Here is a 16,902-nt window from a genome sequence, read left to right on the forward strand (position 1 = left end):
GTAATTGATTCAGCGACCAGCGACATTATCTTAAATTCTATACAGAGTTGGGGTAGGAACTTCCTGGATAATTTGAAGTAATCTGCATGAAAGAGAGCAAAGTCTATCTGTGAACACCTATGGACTATACGTTCATGAAGTAAGAAATGCAATCGAAATCACTTTACGCAATGGAGTGATTGATGGAGTAGCAGGTTTCCCCCCCCTACAGTGGGGTACCAGAATATTGTGGACTTAATACCATCTTACAATAATATTGCCTGCCTAATATCAAAAGCAAAAGATGAACATCATAAATATCGTCGACAAAAAAATACCCCATTTTCGTTAACAATAGGAAATGTACATCCAATGCAGCCATATCTTAGTAAACGCTATTTAGATCACGATATGCCAGACGATATTTTTGTTATCGATATTCTGATATTGCAACCTACCCCGCTCCCTGGCAAATTATGGTGTGCTAGCCTATGACAATTATATGTTGATGGTGTCACAAGTGGAGAAAGATTTATTTTACGAGCACTGTAGACCTCCTACTGCATAATCAAATAATATATAGTCTATATATATAGTCTATATATAACGTTACTTGGACAGGAAGTTGGCCTAACTTAGTGTATCTTACTTTGCTTAGTATTTGACCCACATCACTGGTATTTAAACAGAATAAATAAAGGACAAGGACACAGCCCTGCCCCAGTCCTTTGTTAGTATAAATCCTATGGAGAGATGTGAACCAAGGCATAACTTTACTCACACCAAGTTGTCACTACATAAAGATGCATTTAAGAGCAAGTGAGCAGTGACCCAGCTAGTTAGCTTTTTATCCAGTGAGTCACTGTCTACTTGACTATTTGATGGACATTCCAGTTTCTAAATGTGTGTTTCTTATATTCTGAACAGTTTTCCAAACACATGCCACAATGGAACCAATTTCTACTCAATGGAGTGTGGGCAAGAGCGGTCCAGAGAACAGATGTCACTAGCAGCTCAGCCCTGGGGAGTCTCTTTCAAACAAGACTGCAGCCATTTCTCTCTGCCATCAACACAACCAGCTTGAAGTGCCTTCTGCAAAATAACGTGACCTGTCAGGGATTTCGCGAAGTGTGAGTATTTGAGGGACATCAGAGAGTCTGAAAGTTAAGGCCCTAAATTGCGGTTGGACCATAAAAGTATGTGATATTTATCAAATCTGAAATATTCTGACAAAGCCATATTTGGAATTTTTAAGGTGCCATAAATAGCACCCAATTACGATTATTGCCTTAAATGTACGGTTTACTGTATAGACCATAATCGGTCAGATCATAGGTGGTGTCTAAGAAGCATGTGTGTGTCTCTGTGTGTGGCATCTGTATCTGTGTGTGAGTGGTGTGTGTGTGAGCTGATGTGTTTTTGTTGTGTTGTATGTCAGAAGCTCAGGAAGATATGATTAATTGTCTCCCCTCCCCAGGCACTTACAAAAATCAGGTGCAAGACTGTACTGATCGCATACATTAAATATAAAATTATCTAAATGCAAATTCATTGTTGCACATTCATCTCAAAAGCAAAATTATGTAAAACAGGTACATGCATTGTTATGATAATTAGTGCAGAGTATAGCACAAATAAAAGAAACCTATTTAGAAGTTATAAAAACTGGTTATAACATAAGTTCTTCCCCAATGTAGAACAAGGATGTTTTTAGGGAAGGACAATTCTGAATTGAAAAGCTTTATACAATTACTAAATAATTTGTATTTCCTATATGAACCCAGTGTTAGGCACAGGCAAACAAAATAATCTAGAAAGTGGAAGAATTATAGACTGCCCTACATTTGACCGAGGACATTGTATGAAAACATGAATGAAAATTAGACTGGTATTTGAGAAAGTCATTAAAGTAAAGTAAGTATACGTGTAAAGCGCACTGTTACCCCATCTTGGGGTGTCCTTGCGCTCTATACCGCTGGGGAACCCGTCCTGGCTTTCCCTGTGAGATGGTCCCTCCTGGGCACCTCCAAGGTGAAGCCAGGCATCCCCGGCATTGATGGGGCCATTGTGGAGATTAAGCAAGCTATTGCCCAGAGTTGCAGAGTGGGATCCATGGTTAGCGTAGGCACCTCGTCGAGAATTAACGAGTCCGCGGACATTGACCCATGACCCTGCCGCGTCTGGAATTGAACCCTGGTCCAGGGCCGATCTCTGCTTTAGGGTCTGCCGCTTCTAACCAGTGAGCCACACTTCTCCCATGAGTTGAAACGTTTTGCTAACAGTTATATAAATTAAATGAGGACCACTGTGTTGATCTGAAAAGGATGAGGGATGAAACTAATTAAAGTTGGCATGTATACTTTCCAGTGAAAATGTTAAATGATTTTGAATCATATGGAAAGCATACTACACAAATGAACCTGCCATGTTAAGAGAACATTTTAGAAGAAATATCATGCAATGTAATATATACAACAAAAAGTATTGTTTGTGAAATTTAGGCAATGAAATTATATGGGAGAATATTGATAGTCTTAAATTCTTCATGGTTTTAAATTTGTTGGCCTTGATCACGCAAAAGCAACTGACCTCATAGAAATAAAGGCTTAAAATCACTTTAATATTGTTTAATAGGTAACATCATTTAAGAAGTTATGCTGAGTATGTTTGCATTTATCATTGAGTGACATGTTAAAAGTGTGGATCCACATGGGCTTTGCAAAAAATATAAAATTGTCCTTCAAGTATATACTCTGTTGGTTTCCCTGTTCTCTGTACAGTAGATTACTGCATATACATTCTGAAGGAAATGTGTTGTTCTCACATGTACTTTTGTTTTTGCTGTTTTTTCCAACTCTGAATAGTTTGAAAGGATTAAATATGAAGCATGATCAGATGGCCAACCAAACACAGTACGATATTTGCACCAATATCGTCTCCTTCCTAAGGCTGAAGCTGAATACCACAGGTGAGAAGGGCTTCCCCCGTCTGCTTCTAAGATCTGCACAGAGTGGGGCTGGGGGCTAAGGTGATGGCTTACGCTGACGAGTGGAGAGGTGTGGCTCACTGGTTAGAGGCAGCAGACCTGTAAGCAGAGAACGGCCCGGGACCAGGGTTCAATTCCCGACGCGGCAGGGTCTTGGACCAGGGTCAACGGACTCGATAATTCTCGCCTCAGTGCCTACTCTAACCAGGGAACACACTCGGTAACTCTGGGCATTAAGCTTGCCTCATCTCTACACCGGCCCCCCACAGACGCCGGGGATGCCTGGTTTCACCCTGGAGATACCCAGAAAGGGACCATCTCACAGGAAAAACCAGGACGGGTTCCCCAGCGGTCTACAGCGCCAGGACACTCGGGTAGAGTAACAGTGCGCTTTACAAGTATCCAACATTTACATTTACGACACCCAGCTGCTTTTTACTTGGGACAAAGATGCAGACTCTGTACTTTTGGTTCCTCACTGGCTATCTTCCATCTTTAAATGGCTGGCGGAAGCCCAGCTTAAGTGCAATGAAGAAAAGTCAGAGATTCTGCTATTTGGCAAATTCCCCCTTAACTTCAGAGAGCAGCTCTGGCCTCCTGAATTTCCTATCCCCACCTCGTCAGGGAAGCAGGCCAAAAATCTGGGGGTTTGGTTTGTAGAATGTCTTTCTTTCTCGACACACATCAAAAAGCTGGCTGGCTGTTGTTTCGGCCTGCTTAAAACTCTCAGAAGATTTTTCCCCCTCTTACCTCAGACGGCCAGGAAAACAGTCACCTGTGGACTGATTTTGTCATGGTCAATGACCTTTATGCCGGTATCCCGGGCTACCTGTTGAAGAAGTTACAAGTGGTTCAAAATACGGCAGCCAGACTCCTATTGGGCATGTCTGCTAGGACATGCCCAACAGCCAACAGTTGCGCTCTCTCCACTGGCTCCCTATGACCAATAGAGTCAAATTTAAACTTCTAGCTTTAGCCCACCGTGCTCTTCACGGTTGTAATCCTCTCTACTTTGAGAGGCGTCTCTCCTTTTATGTTCCTGTGCGCTCCCTGCGATCCTCGTCCTTATGCTATGCTTAGGTTCCCCGTTTCAAGCTTCAGAGGTTAGGGGGCAGCTCATTTGCAGTGAAAGCTGCTGTTGAGTGAAATGCTCTTCCTCTGGCCCTGCGCACCATCCAAGACCTAGCTGTGTTTAAGAGGAAGTTGAAAACACATCTATTTTCGTGAAGATTCTGGTTATACCCTGCTAGGCTTCGCGCCGGGATACTCATGAGTAGCCGCGCGCGTTACAAATACATATAACATAACATAACAGTAGGAGGGTGAGAGGGGCCTGAAGAGTCTTTGTTTGATGACCATTTGCAGATCAGACAATAGAGAGCATTAATCCAATTTCAGGATGTGGTGAGATGATATGTCCACCAATTATGAGCCGGTCTGCACAAATATATTAGTATATAGAATTATTTCAGCATAAACTGAAATAAAATTCAATTGGATCCACTTAAATGGTAAAAAAAACAGCTCAGTAAAATAGGAACTTTATCTTGCCAATGTCCTCCTTACATGATCAACTCCAAGTCTATCTTCCTCTCCACAGCCTCCTACCCTCAGATTCTTCTTTTGGCACTTCCCATTTTCAGCCCTTTGAACTCTCTCTGCACTGTTGCTCCTCAATTTGATTCTAATGTTTCTGAAATATGAACTCTTGTTGTCCCTCCTGTTTCCCTATCCTTTTCATAGGTTTTTTAATTTGTTTCGCGCTTCTGTTTGTATATTCCTCAGTGCAGTTTGCTCTCCTATCCAATACGCTGGATTTTCATGACTGCCTTTAAATGTTGTGTGTTTGAATGTGTTTCTTAAATTATTGATGTTTATTGCACTTAAACGCTACTTCTCTGGTACATGTTGTGCATTATACATAATACATGAATAAATAATGATTTTCTAATTAACCTCAAAAAAGTTCTTATTGCTTTATCAATTCTACTCTCGCTTCAACAGTGCAACATGGATGGTAGATTTATTAATACATTTCTGTATATGCAGGTATTATTTTAAAATGGTTCAATTAGAAATTAATTAATTGTATCCAATAGTAACACATCGAATTGTGACACACTATTTGTTCCTTTTATAGGCCATGATTATTTTTAGGACCTTTATGCTGGACATAAAAAAAATGTATGATGCTGCACAAAAGTGTCTTTGTGACCTTTTTAATCTATGTTTGTCTTACTATAATGCTTCTTTATGGCGAAATGGGCAAACTGACTCCACTACAGGTCGTTGTAACGCCTCTATCAGGAGGCTCTCCAATATTCTGCCTCGTCCGCAAAAGTCTGTTCGCGTTGCGTTCTATTGAAAATCATCTGGATCACAAACTCAGTCCTTTTTCATTTGTGTTTAGGTTCTGCCTGTTCTGAGGGACGCAGAGGCAGTGTTTGGCTAAACGAAAGCTTTGGGCAATTCTCAAGTTGTGTCCATATACAAGAATTATTGGCTCTCAACATGAACTTGACCGTGGTGAGTAAATAAATGAACACTTTTCTGGACTGGAAGGAACTAGGGGAGGCCATGCGGTCCACACAGGAGAGGTAGTTTAATATTTTTGTGTAAGTTATGGAGGAAGAGAGTATGGGACAGAGAACAATAGTTACTCTTTACTGACTCTCAGTGACCACAGCAAACTTACACAGGCAATTGCTCACTCAGCCTTGGAGGTGTCATGGCATCAGTTTTCATGTGTGATTTTTATTTCACCTGATAGGAGGTCCATAGAAAGAGCTTGTGCCACTGAAGAAATTAGGGACATCATACACAATGATTCCATTTATGGAATTGCAAATTGCGACAAATAATTGTCGCAATTAGCGATTCCTTAAATGGAATGTACAAAAAGGATTTATTAGAGGTGTTGGCAATTTGCGCATCGACTTCTAACAAATCCATTGGTACTTTGAGAACCGACCTAAATAATAATAGGTTTCTTCTCAAAATAACGATTTTTAGTGGGTCGAAATTCGACCTACCTTATTAATATGCATGAGGTAGGTTGTATATTCTGACCTACTACGATTGGTTGCATTCACAGGTATGCCTATGATTGCGTTTAAATGAAGCAATATTTTTTTTTTAAATGCAGCCTGTTTTCTTTGAAAGGGGATGTGTTTAAAAAAGAAAAAGAAAAATGACACAACCATTTTTTAGGTCTCGCGCCTGCGATGCATATGGCGAAGCCATATGCGCATCGCGCAGGCGCGATACTATAGTCATCGGCTATGCTTCCCAGGAGACAGGAGATGTCACGCGCACGCTCTGGAAAGCGATCGGCGCCGGCCGCGCGCGCGCGTTTCCCAATCTCCTGTCTCTCTGGGAAGCACACAAGCAAGCCCAGCAAGCCCCGCCAAGGTAACTTTGAAATAATCTTTATTTCTTGATAATTATTGCCTCTGGACTTTTTTGTTTAATATTACGGGCATGTGGGTTGTGTGATGCTGCATAAACAGATGCGTTTGGAGTTTATTTACCGATCCGCTATGGAGGGGCTTTTCTTTAATCTGTTGGTGGCTGTTTTTTTTTTTTTTTTTATATTGCGTCTTCATGTACACATGATGTTTGACTTTTTTGAGCAATTCGTTACGTTGGGCTTTTGTATAATTTGATACTAGCTGTTATTTTATTTATATTGCGTCTCCCGATGCTGTGTTTGCCTGCCCCGCCAGCTCTCCAAGGTTGCTATTTGTTTCTTTCCCATCTGCGTACATCACTTGCGGGATACAGGTAAATCTGCATTCTAGAGTTGCCTTTATTGTTTTGAGGCCGGGCGCAGGGGCTGCTCCGATGTTATCAAGGCTGCTATCCCACTGCTAAGGCGGTGCTGCACTCACTGCCTTGTTTATATTTGTTTTAGTTCCGTGATGCTCCGATCTTTGCCCCTTCCGAGTGGAGCTTCCGAGTGGAGCTTCCGAGTGGAGCTTCCGAGTGGAGCTTCAGAGTGGAGCTTCAGAGTGGAGCTTCAGAGTGGAGCTTCCGAGTGGAGCTTCAGAGTGCAGAGTGGAGCTTCAGAGTGGAGCTTCAGAGTGGAGCTTCAGAGTGGAGCTTCAGAGTGGAGCTTCCGAGTGGAGCTTCAGAGTGCAGAGTGGAGCTTCAGAGTGGAGCTTCAGAGTGGAGCTTCAGAGTGCAGAGTGGAGCTTCAGAGTGGAGCTTCAGAGTGGAGCTTCAGAGTGGAGCTTCATAGTGCAGAGTGGAGCTTCAGAGTGGAGCTTCAGAGTGGAGCTTCAGAGTGGAGCTTCAGAGTGGAGCTTCAGAGTGGAGCTTCAGAGTGGAGCTTCAGAGTGCAGAGTGGAGCTTCAGAGTGGAGCTTCAGAGTGCAGAGTGGAGCTTCAGAGTGGAGCTTCAGAGTGCAGAGTGGAGCTTCAGAGTGGAGCTTCAGAGTGGAGCTTCAGAGTGGAGCTTCAGAGTGCAGAGTGGAGCTTCAGAGTGCAGAGTGGAGCTTCAGAGTGCAGAGTGGAGCTTCAGAGTGGAGCTTCAGAGTGGAGCTTCAGAGTGCAAAGTGGAGCTTCAGAGTGCAGAGTGGAGCTTCAGAGTGCAGAGTGGAGCTTCAGAGTGGAGCTTCAGAGTGCAGAGTGGAGCTTCAGAGTGCAGAGTGGAGCTTCAGAGTGGAGCTTCAGAGTGGAGCTTCAGAGTGGAGCTTCAGAGTGGAGCTTCAGAGTGGAGCTTCCGAGTGGAGCTTCCGAGTGGAGCTTCAGAGTGCAGAGTGGAGCTTCAGAGTGGAGCTTCAGAGTGGAGCTTCAGAGTGGAGCTTCAGAGTGGAGCTTCAGAGTGGAGCTTCAGAGTGGAGCTTCAGAGTGGAGCTTCAGAGTGCAGAGTGGAGCTTCAGAGTGGAGCTTCAGAGTGGAGCTTCAGAGTGGAGCTTCAGAGTGGAGCTTCAGAGTGGAGCTTCAGAGTGCAGAGTGGAGCTTCAGAGTGGAGCTTCAGAGTGCAGAGTGGAGCTTCAGAGTGGAGCTTCAGAGTGCAGAGTGGAGCTTCAGAGTGGAGCTTCAGAGTGGAGCTTCAGAGTGCAGAGTGGAGCTTCAGAGTGCAGAGTGGAGCTTCAGAGTGCAGAGTGGAGCTTCAGAGTGGAGCTTCAGAGTGCAAAGTGGAGCTTCAGAGTGCAGAGTGGAGCTTCAGAGTGCAGAGTGGAGCTTCAGAGTGGAGCTTCAGAGTGCAGAGTGGAGCTTCAGAGTGCAGAGTGGAGCTTCAGAGTGGAGCTTCAGAGTGGAGCTTCAGAGTGGAGCTTCAGAGTGGAGCTTCAGAGTGGAGCTTCAGAGTGCAGAGTGGAGCTTCAGAGTGGAGCTTCAGAGTGGAGCTTCAGAGTGGAGCTTCAGAGTGCAGAGTGGAGCTTCAGAGTGGAGCTTCAGAGTGCAGAGTGGAGCTTCAGAGTGGAGCTTCAGAGTGCAGAGTGGAGCTTCAGAGTGGAGCTTCAGAGTGGAGCTTCAGAGTGCAGAGTGGAGCTTCAGAGTGCAGAGTGGAGCTTCAGAGTGCAGATTCAGAGTGCAGATTCAGAGTGCAGATTCAGAGTGCAGATTCAGAGTGCAGATTCAGAGTGCAGATTCAGAGTGGAGCTTCAGAGTGCAGAGTGGAGCTTCAGAGTGGAGCTTCAGAGTGCAGAGTGGAGCTTCAGAGTGGAGCTTCAGAGTGCAGAGTGGAACTTCAGAGTGGAGCTTCAGAGTGGAGCTTCAGAGTGCAGAGTGGAGCTTCAGAGTGGAGCTTCAGAGTGGAGCTTCAGAGTGGAGCTTCAGAGTGGAGCTTCAGAGTGGAGCTTCAGAGCGGAGCTTCAGAGTGGAGCTTCAGAGCGGAGCTTCAGAGTGGAGCTTCAGAGCGGAGCTTCAGAGTGGAGCTTCAGAGTGCAGAGTGGAGCTTCAGAGTGGAGCTTCAGAGTGCAGAGTGGAGCTTCAGAGTGCAGAGTGGAGCTTCAGAGTGCAGAGTGGAGCTTCAGAGTGCAGAGTGGAGCTTCAGAGTGCAGAGTGGAGCTTCCGAGTGCAGAGTGGAGCTTCAGAGTGGAGCTTCAGAGTGCAGAGTGGAGCTTCAGAGTGCAGATTCAGAGTGCAGATTCAGAGTGGAGCTTCAGACTGCAGAGTGGAGCTTCAGAGTGCAGAGTGGAGCTTCAGAGTGGAGCTTCAGAGTGCAGAGTGGAGCTTCAGAGTGGAGCTTCAGAGTGCAGAGTGGAGCTTCAGAGTGGAGCTTCAGAGTGGAGCTTCAGAGTGGAGCTTCAGAGCGGAGCTTCAGAGCGGAGCTTCAGAGCGGAGCTTCAGAGCGGAGCTTCAGAGTGGAGCTTCAGAGTGCAGAGTGGAGCTTCAGAGTGCAGAGTGGAGCTTCAGAGTGGAGCTTCAGAGTGCAGAGTGGAGCTTCAGAGTGGAGCTTCAGAGTGCAGAGTGGAGCTTCAGAGTGCAGATTCAGAGTGGAGCTTCAGAGTGCAGAGTGGAGCTTCAGAGTGCAGATTCAGAGTGGAGCTTCAGAGTGCAGAGTGGAGCTTCAGAGTGGAGCTTCAGAGTGCAGAGTGGAGCTTCAGAGTGGAGCTTCAGAGTGGAGCTTCAGAGTGGAGCTTCAGAGTGGAGCTTCAGAGTGGAGCTTCAGAGCGGAGCTTCAGAGCGGAGCTTCAGAGCGGAGCTTCAGAGTGGAGCTTCAGAGTGCAGAGTGGAGCTTCAGAGTGGAGCTTCAGAGTGGAGCTTCAGAGCGGAGCTTCAGAGCGGAGCTTCAGAGCGGAGCTTCAGAGCGGAGCTTCAGAGTGGAGCTTCAGAGTGGAGCTTCAGAGTGGAGCTTCAGAGTGGAGCTTCAGAGTGCAGATTCAGAGTGCAGATTCAGAGTGCAGATTCAGAGTGCAGATTCAGAGTGGAGCTTCAGAGTGGAGCTTCAGAGTGGAGCTTCAGAGTGGAGCTTCAGAGTGGAGCTTCAGAGTGGAGCTTCGGAGTGGAGCTTCGGAGTGGAGCTTCGGAGTGGAGCTTCAGAGTGGAGTGGAGCTTCAGAGTGGAGCTTTAGAGTGCAGAGTGGAGCTTCAGAGTGGAGCTTCAGAGTGCAGAGTGGAGCTTCAGAGTGGAGCTTCAGAGTGCAGAGTGGAGCTTCAGAGTGGAGCTTCAGAGTGGAGCTTCAGAGTGGAGCTTCAGAGTGGAGCTTCAGAGTGGAGCTTCAGAGTGGAGCTTCAGAGTGCAGAGTGGAGCTTCAGAGTGGAGCTTCATAGTGCAGAGTGCAGATTCAGAGTGCAGATTCAGAGTGGAGCTTCAGAGTGCAGAGTGGAGCTTCAGAGTGCAGCTTCAGAGTGGAGCTTCAGAGTGGAGCTTCAGAGTGGAGCTTCAGAGTGGAGCTTCAGAGTGGAGCTTCAGAGTGCAGAGTGGAGCTTCAGAGTGCAGAGTGGAGCTTCAGAGTGCAGAGTGGAGCTTCAGAATGCAGAGTGGAGCTTCAGAGTGTCAAGAGCAATGCCAATAGCTCTAACTTTAACAAAGGCAAAACCATTGCATTGTAAATGCTTGTTATTTTACCGAATCACATGCTCATGCTGCTGCCTGGTTTGTCTACATGCACACAGGCAGAATCACTCGGTACAAAATGGCTCCTGTTCACTCGTCAGTACGGTCTTGCGCCGCCCCACCTTCCCCCTGCCAAATACATTCATTCCAAATACTGCTTATTTTCATATCAGACTGACTTCTCACATCTGGGATAGCAGGGGCACCTTCCACAGTGATTAGTGCTTCACAAAAAATAATTCTCGGCTAGCGCTCAGAAGCCTTGAAGCTTTGATTGAATGACACTGCAGTTTGATGCCCCGCTCGTTTTTTGATGCTATGCGTTCCAGACACTGATTTTATTAAGACTCACTTGGAGCTCTAAACTGTCACTTGATCTTTCTTTGGGTCATTTCGTTTGCCCGGAAGGACTAACATATCTGTGAAACCCTCTTCTTTTATAGTTTGAGCATCGTCTTCGTTTAGCAGGATAACATTATACATTTGAAAATACAAATATCGGGGAAGAGCAGAGAGCAAATCTCCGCGATGTTGGGCATTCTCCTATCATAAAGGAAGCGTGTTGGTGGGACCTGTGGCATCTAACGCATCATTTAACCCTATATGCGTGGGCACCTACCACAATAATGTATAGGATGAGTTTGTTCCGTTCCCGTTTTTAATTTGATGTAAAACTCAAATCACTGCACACTCTCTACTACACACTCTCTACTACACACTCTCTACTACAGTCACTACTCTCTACTACACACTCCCTACTACAGTCACTACTCTCTACTACACATTCTGCTACACACTCTCTACTACAGTCACTACTCTCTGCTACGCACTCTACTCTCTACTACACTCTACTACACACTCTCTACTACACACTCTACTACACACTCTCTACTACAGTCACTACTCTCTGCTACGCACTCTACTCTCTACTACACACTCTACTACACACTCTCTACTACACACTCTACTACACACTCTCTACTACAGTCGCTACTCTCTACTACACACTGTACTACACACTCTACTACAGTCACTACTCTCTACTACACACTACTACCCACTCTCTACTACAGTCACTACTCTCTACTACACACTCACTACACACTCACTACTACAGCCACTACTCTCTTCGACACACTCTATACTAGACACTCTCTACTACACACTATCTACTACAGTCACTACTCTCTACTACACACTGTACTACACACTCTACTACAGTCACTACTCTCTACTACACACTACTACACACTCTCTACTACAGTCACTACTCTCTACTACACACTCTACTACACACTCACTACACACTCACTACTACAGCCACTACTCTCTTCGACACACTCTATACTAGACACTCTCTACTACACACTATCTACTACAGTCACTACTTACTACACTCTCTACTACACACTCTACTACACACTCTACTACACACTCTACTACACACTCTACTACACACTCTACTACACACTCTACTACACACTCTACTACACACTCTACATTACACACTCTACATTACACACTCTACATTACACACTCTACATCTACTACACACTCTACATTACACACTCTACATTACACACTCTACATTACACACTCTACATTACACACTCTACATTACACACTCTACATTACACACTCTACATTACACACTCTCTACTACACACTCTCTACTACACACTCTACACTACACACTCTACACTACACACTCTACTACACTCTACTACACACTCTGCTACACACACGCTCTACTACACACTCTACTACACACCCTCTACTACTCTCTACTACTCTACTACACATTCTCTACTACTCTACTACACACTCACTACTTTCTACTACACTCTACTACAGACTCTCCACTCTCTACTCCACACTCTCTACTCCACACTCTCTACTTCAATCTCTCTACCTCAATCTCTCTAATTCAATCTCTCTACCTCAATCTCTCTACTTCAATCTCTCTACTTCAATCTCTCTACTTCACATTCTGTATTACACACTCTCTACTACACACTCACTACTCTCTACTACACACTCTACTACACACTCTACTACACTCCCTACTACACATTCTCCTACACACTCTACTACACACTCTACTACACACTCACCACTCTACTACACACTCACCACTCTACTACACACTCACTAGTCTCTACTGCTCACTCTCTACTACACACTCTCTACTACACACTCTCTACTACACACTCTCTACTACACACTCTCTACTACACACTCTCTACTACACACTCTCTACTACACACTCACTAGTCTCTACTACACACTCACTACTCTCTACTACACACTCACTACTCTCTACTACACACTCTACTACTCACTTACTACTCTCTACTCACTCTCTACTACTCACTACTACTCTCTCTACTACTCACTATTACTCTCTCTACTACTCTCTCTACTACTCACTCTCTACTACTCACTCTCTACTGCTCATGACAATGCCATTTATTTATCTGTTTCCAAAACCAACACATAAATAAAACATTTGTCATTTACAATGCCAAAAGCGCTAACTTTTGCAAAGGCGAGACCGTTGCATTGTAAATGCTTGTTATGAACAGGCAGTGATCTCATGGACCATAGAAAAATTTTTGGGGGAACATTCACAGCGTGGCAGGGGTCCTCTGGCACCCCTTCCCATTTGCAAATGGCTTACCACCTCCTTTGAGGAGGTCTTAACATATTCATATTTTGCGTACAGATTTCAGTCGCAAAACATAAATACATCTCTATAGGAATCGGTATTTGGAAAGGACACCCTTAACAAGCCCCTTCCAAATACCGATTCAGTAACCCAATTAGCAATTTGTAGGATTTAGTAACATATTACCAAATTGCTAATTGGATTTGGTAAATTTAAAAATGCCATTTTGTGGTTGGAAGGCTCTGATTTTACAAATCAGAGATTTACCCACCATTAAACGGCATGAGACATGAGGGCTGTAGTCAACAAAGAAATGCAAGGACTGGGTTCGCATCTATACCCGTTAACAACCTGTGACATTTTCTACTTGTCTATTGTCTTTTCAGGATGACATCTTGCCTTACCTCTCAGTACAACAGCTGGTAACCTTCACTGTGGACTCGGGGGCCTTGAATGACACAACGCTTATGGGTAGTATCTGCAACCAGCTTCAGACCCCGATGGATATGGAGCAATACCGGGCTGGACTGCAGGCTGCCTTGATGGGGGTAAGCTATTAATACTTACAGATCCTTAGAAGGCCTTCTAGAAGTCACTGAAGTGGAGATTCAAAGAGAAATGCACCCTATCTCAAGAAATAGAGACTTTTTGTCTATTTAAAATAGTGCTAATCTCTCTTTTCAAACAAGTCTTCCTGTCTTATTTGCTGAAAAATCTAACATACCTGAGATTAAGCTGGTTCATATACCACAAAACCTGAAGGTTCTTCCTTGAAAGGCATAGGCACCAACTCAGAATTGCATCTAGAACTCTCAGATACCTAATAAAAATTGCTCTTGACTTAAGTTTTTGACAAAATAATTAACAACATTTTAAAAAGTTTTGTAAGGTGAAAAATGTACTTACTATTTCTGTTGTTGTTACAAATATAACAGAATTGAAAGTCGACAACATGTTATTTAATTCAGCTTTCTTCGTATTACATGATCCGGAAATTGTCTAGTATTAACCTTAGGAGGGTTAAAATTACTTATTGCGATTTTTATTTATCGAGTTCCAAAAGAGAAGACAGGAATAAGTATGTTTTTTCACCTCATAATACAATCAGTTATGAGGTTCATTTGGTTTACCAAAATGGCAGGACATCCTACCAATGCGTATAGTAAAATACAAAATAACAGAACTATGGCAAGGTCAAGCCCTCATGCATCACAAACAACTGAGGATTTTAGAATATCTATGAAGACATTTACACTGAATGGTTGTTAACGTATGTGATTGTATTTTCTTTAAAGTGCAAAAGCAGAAAACGCCACACTCATCCAAATTCACTAAGATATAATTTATTAACTATTGGGGTAAAATAATTCCTAGATCAGAACAAAATATTTAATCACGAATCAATAAATGCCCAATAGTGAGTCATCTCCAAGCTCCTTTTCATAATACTGTTTGTTTAGATGTGTGTAACCTTTCTGAGACTTGCATTTAACATAGCCAGCTTTTGTTATTTTAAAATGGTAATACATTCGAAGACCTTACTATTATCCACCTGAAGTAACATCATTCAAAGTATTGCCCACGGTAGATCATTGCATTATCTTTAACCAGAGGCCAAACACTCATTTTACTCTTTATCCTATTTTATTTTGTTGTCACTTTTTGCAGACCAACCGCACACTCAGCCCGGAGGTTGAGGCCGTGTTGAATGACAGAAGCGCCCAGATTCTTTCCACTCAGTTTCCTTTCTATGGTCCTTCAAACTGGACCGATCTGTTCCGCGGCCAATGGAGTATGGTGACCAACAATGTCAGTGCATCACATCTCGCCTTGATTCCCAGAAATATCACCTGTGAATCATATCAAGCAATGTGAGTTTCTGTTCGAAGTTTTTGCTTGTAAACTCTTGTAAATGTATTAAAAAATGTATAACAAATGTTCTATTGCATAGTCACTACTGGAGGTTTACACCAATTTTCTGGGATATATTTCTGACTTCTTTGGAACTCACAAAGGCTTCCAGGAATACTCCTGTGGAACTATGGTTGTTGCTGTATTTCAGGAGTGCTCCTGGAATTGTTTTTGAATTTTATTCATTTTACATCACCAATTATACTGACGTTTATTCGCTCATCCGCGTGAGCCAATGTACTCATGTATATTTCCTCATATTTATGAATACTCACAGACTCACTGCTCTGTAGGTATTCACAAACTTTACCTGCCATTACAGCCCTCGAATGCCTTCTCTCTCACTCTTGAAGCAGTTTAACTCCCACATATTATTAACCATAGGGGTGTGATATTACTACTGAGTAAACAGGTACAAAACACATCATTTCACTTGTCAGTCTTGCCCTTTGCCCGCCTACGTTGAACTGAGTAGCACAAATGGCTTTGTGAATGGAGCCTTCAATGTTCCTACTTGTAACCAGCAATCATCTTCCACAAGTGAAAAGGGTTAGATAGACATGAGTTAAAGTTTGTTTAAGAGTTTGGGCACATTCTGTTGATTCTCAAAGGTGTCTTAGGAGACATTGGGAGCACCCTAGGATGTACCTTAGCCTTCAACACCCTTGTTGAAGACCTTTGGAGAGAGATGTATGTTCTCTTCCAATACCGAAGATCTCCATCTAAATATGAAATAGTGAAACTTTGCTACTGTGGGGGTTTTTATTATTTTGCTCTGTGAGCCATACACAAGGTTTTAAATGAATATGTGAGTAAATGACTGTGCAAAACACTTAGTGGGTTAGTGGAATGTGTTGTAAAGGAGGGCATGTGAATATGTGCATAGCAATTTAGAGCCATTACTATTAATTATTCATTCTCAGCTCTTCATACAATACGTTTTTCAGTTTTAAAAAGATCAATGGTTCCTTAAGAGCTCAGATCTTTGGATTTTGTTTGATTTTAAGACAGCTCTAAGGACCACGTGTATGAAAGATGCTTTTTACGATTACCAAATAGCGATTTTTACTGAATCGCTATTTGGTTATCTCAAAATGCTATGTATTCAGGAATCGCCAAAGATTTTGTGATTCCTTAATATTACCTAATAGCGATTCAGTAAATAGCGAAACGCTATTAGGTAATACTACTCCATTCGTTCCTCTGGGCCTAAAGGCCCATAGGTACGAATTGTTTTGCATTCGCTAATTTGCGATTACCTAATTCGTAATCGCAACTTAGCTAATACAAAGCCAAGGGTGCTTGGGGCCTAACGACCCCCTGAAGCATCCCAAAAAAGAAAATGTGCACATGTAAAGCACACACATGCCATAGGGGCATCTGTGCGCTACATAGTGCTTTGAAAAATGCCATTTCCACATGGTTACCATCAACTTGAAGTTGATGGTAATAGCATTTTCTAAATGCACAGTTCACATTTTGGAAATGCTTCTTACATGCGCATTTGGGATTTGCAAATTGTGATTCCCTGTTTGCATCTCAATTTAGGTAATTGCTAAATATTGAGATTACCTGAATTGCGAATCCCAAAGCCTTTCATACACTCAGAAAGGCTATTTTGCATTTGCAAACGGGCAAATTTAGCGAGTTGCACCATTTGCGAATGCAAAATATTTTGATACATGTGGCCCTAAGCTCCTTGTTAAAAGGTTCCCAAATATGTCACCAGCTGGTACAAGAGGGCAATGAAAAAGTTGGCAATATCATTGGTTGGGTACTTTAGGAATATTAACTTTGTTTTAAACTTGGTTGTAAAGATGTGTGGTTGTATGCTTCTCATGCCCTATTAAAAG

General features: G+C 43.4%; 1 protein-coding gene across 1 annotated transcript in view; it reads left to right on the forward strand.

Moving 5' to 3' along the window:
• LOC144785986 (uncharacterized) overlaps positions 1–16,902 on the forward strand; it is a 252,354-nt gene that overhangs the window by 137,817 nt on the left and 97,635 nt on the right. Inside the window, exons 8-12 of the mRNA XM_078664891.1 lie at positions 907–1,109; positions 2,844–2,947; positions 5,376–5,491; positions 13,525–13,686; positions 14,807–15,009. Coding sequence (XP_078521017.1) covers positions 907–1,109; positions 2,844–2,947; positions 5,376–5,491; positions 13,525–13,686; positions 14,807–15,009 — 788 coding nt within the window. The remainder of the gene's footprint in view (positions 1–906; positions 1,110–2,843; positions 2,948–5,375; positions 5,492–13,524; positions 13,687–14,806; positions 15,010–16,902) is intronic.

This window comes from Lissotriton helveticus, chromosome 10 (genome assembly GCF_964261635.1).
Source record: "Lissotriton helveticus chromosome 10, aLisHel1.1, whole genome shotgun sequence".
Taxonomy (NCBI): Eukaryota; Metazoa; Chordata; class Amphibia; order Caudata; family Salamandridae; genus Lissotriton; species Lissotriton helveticus.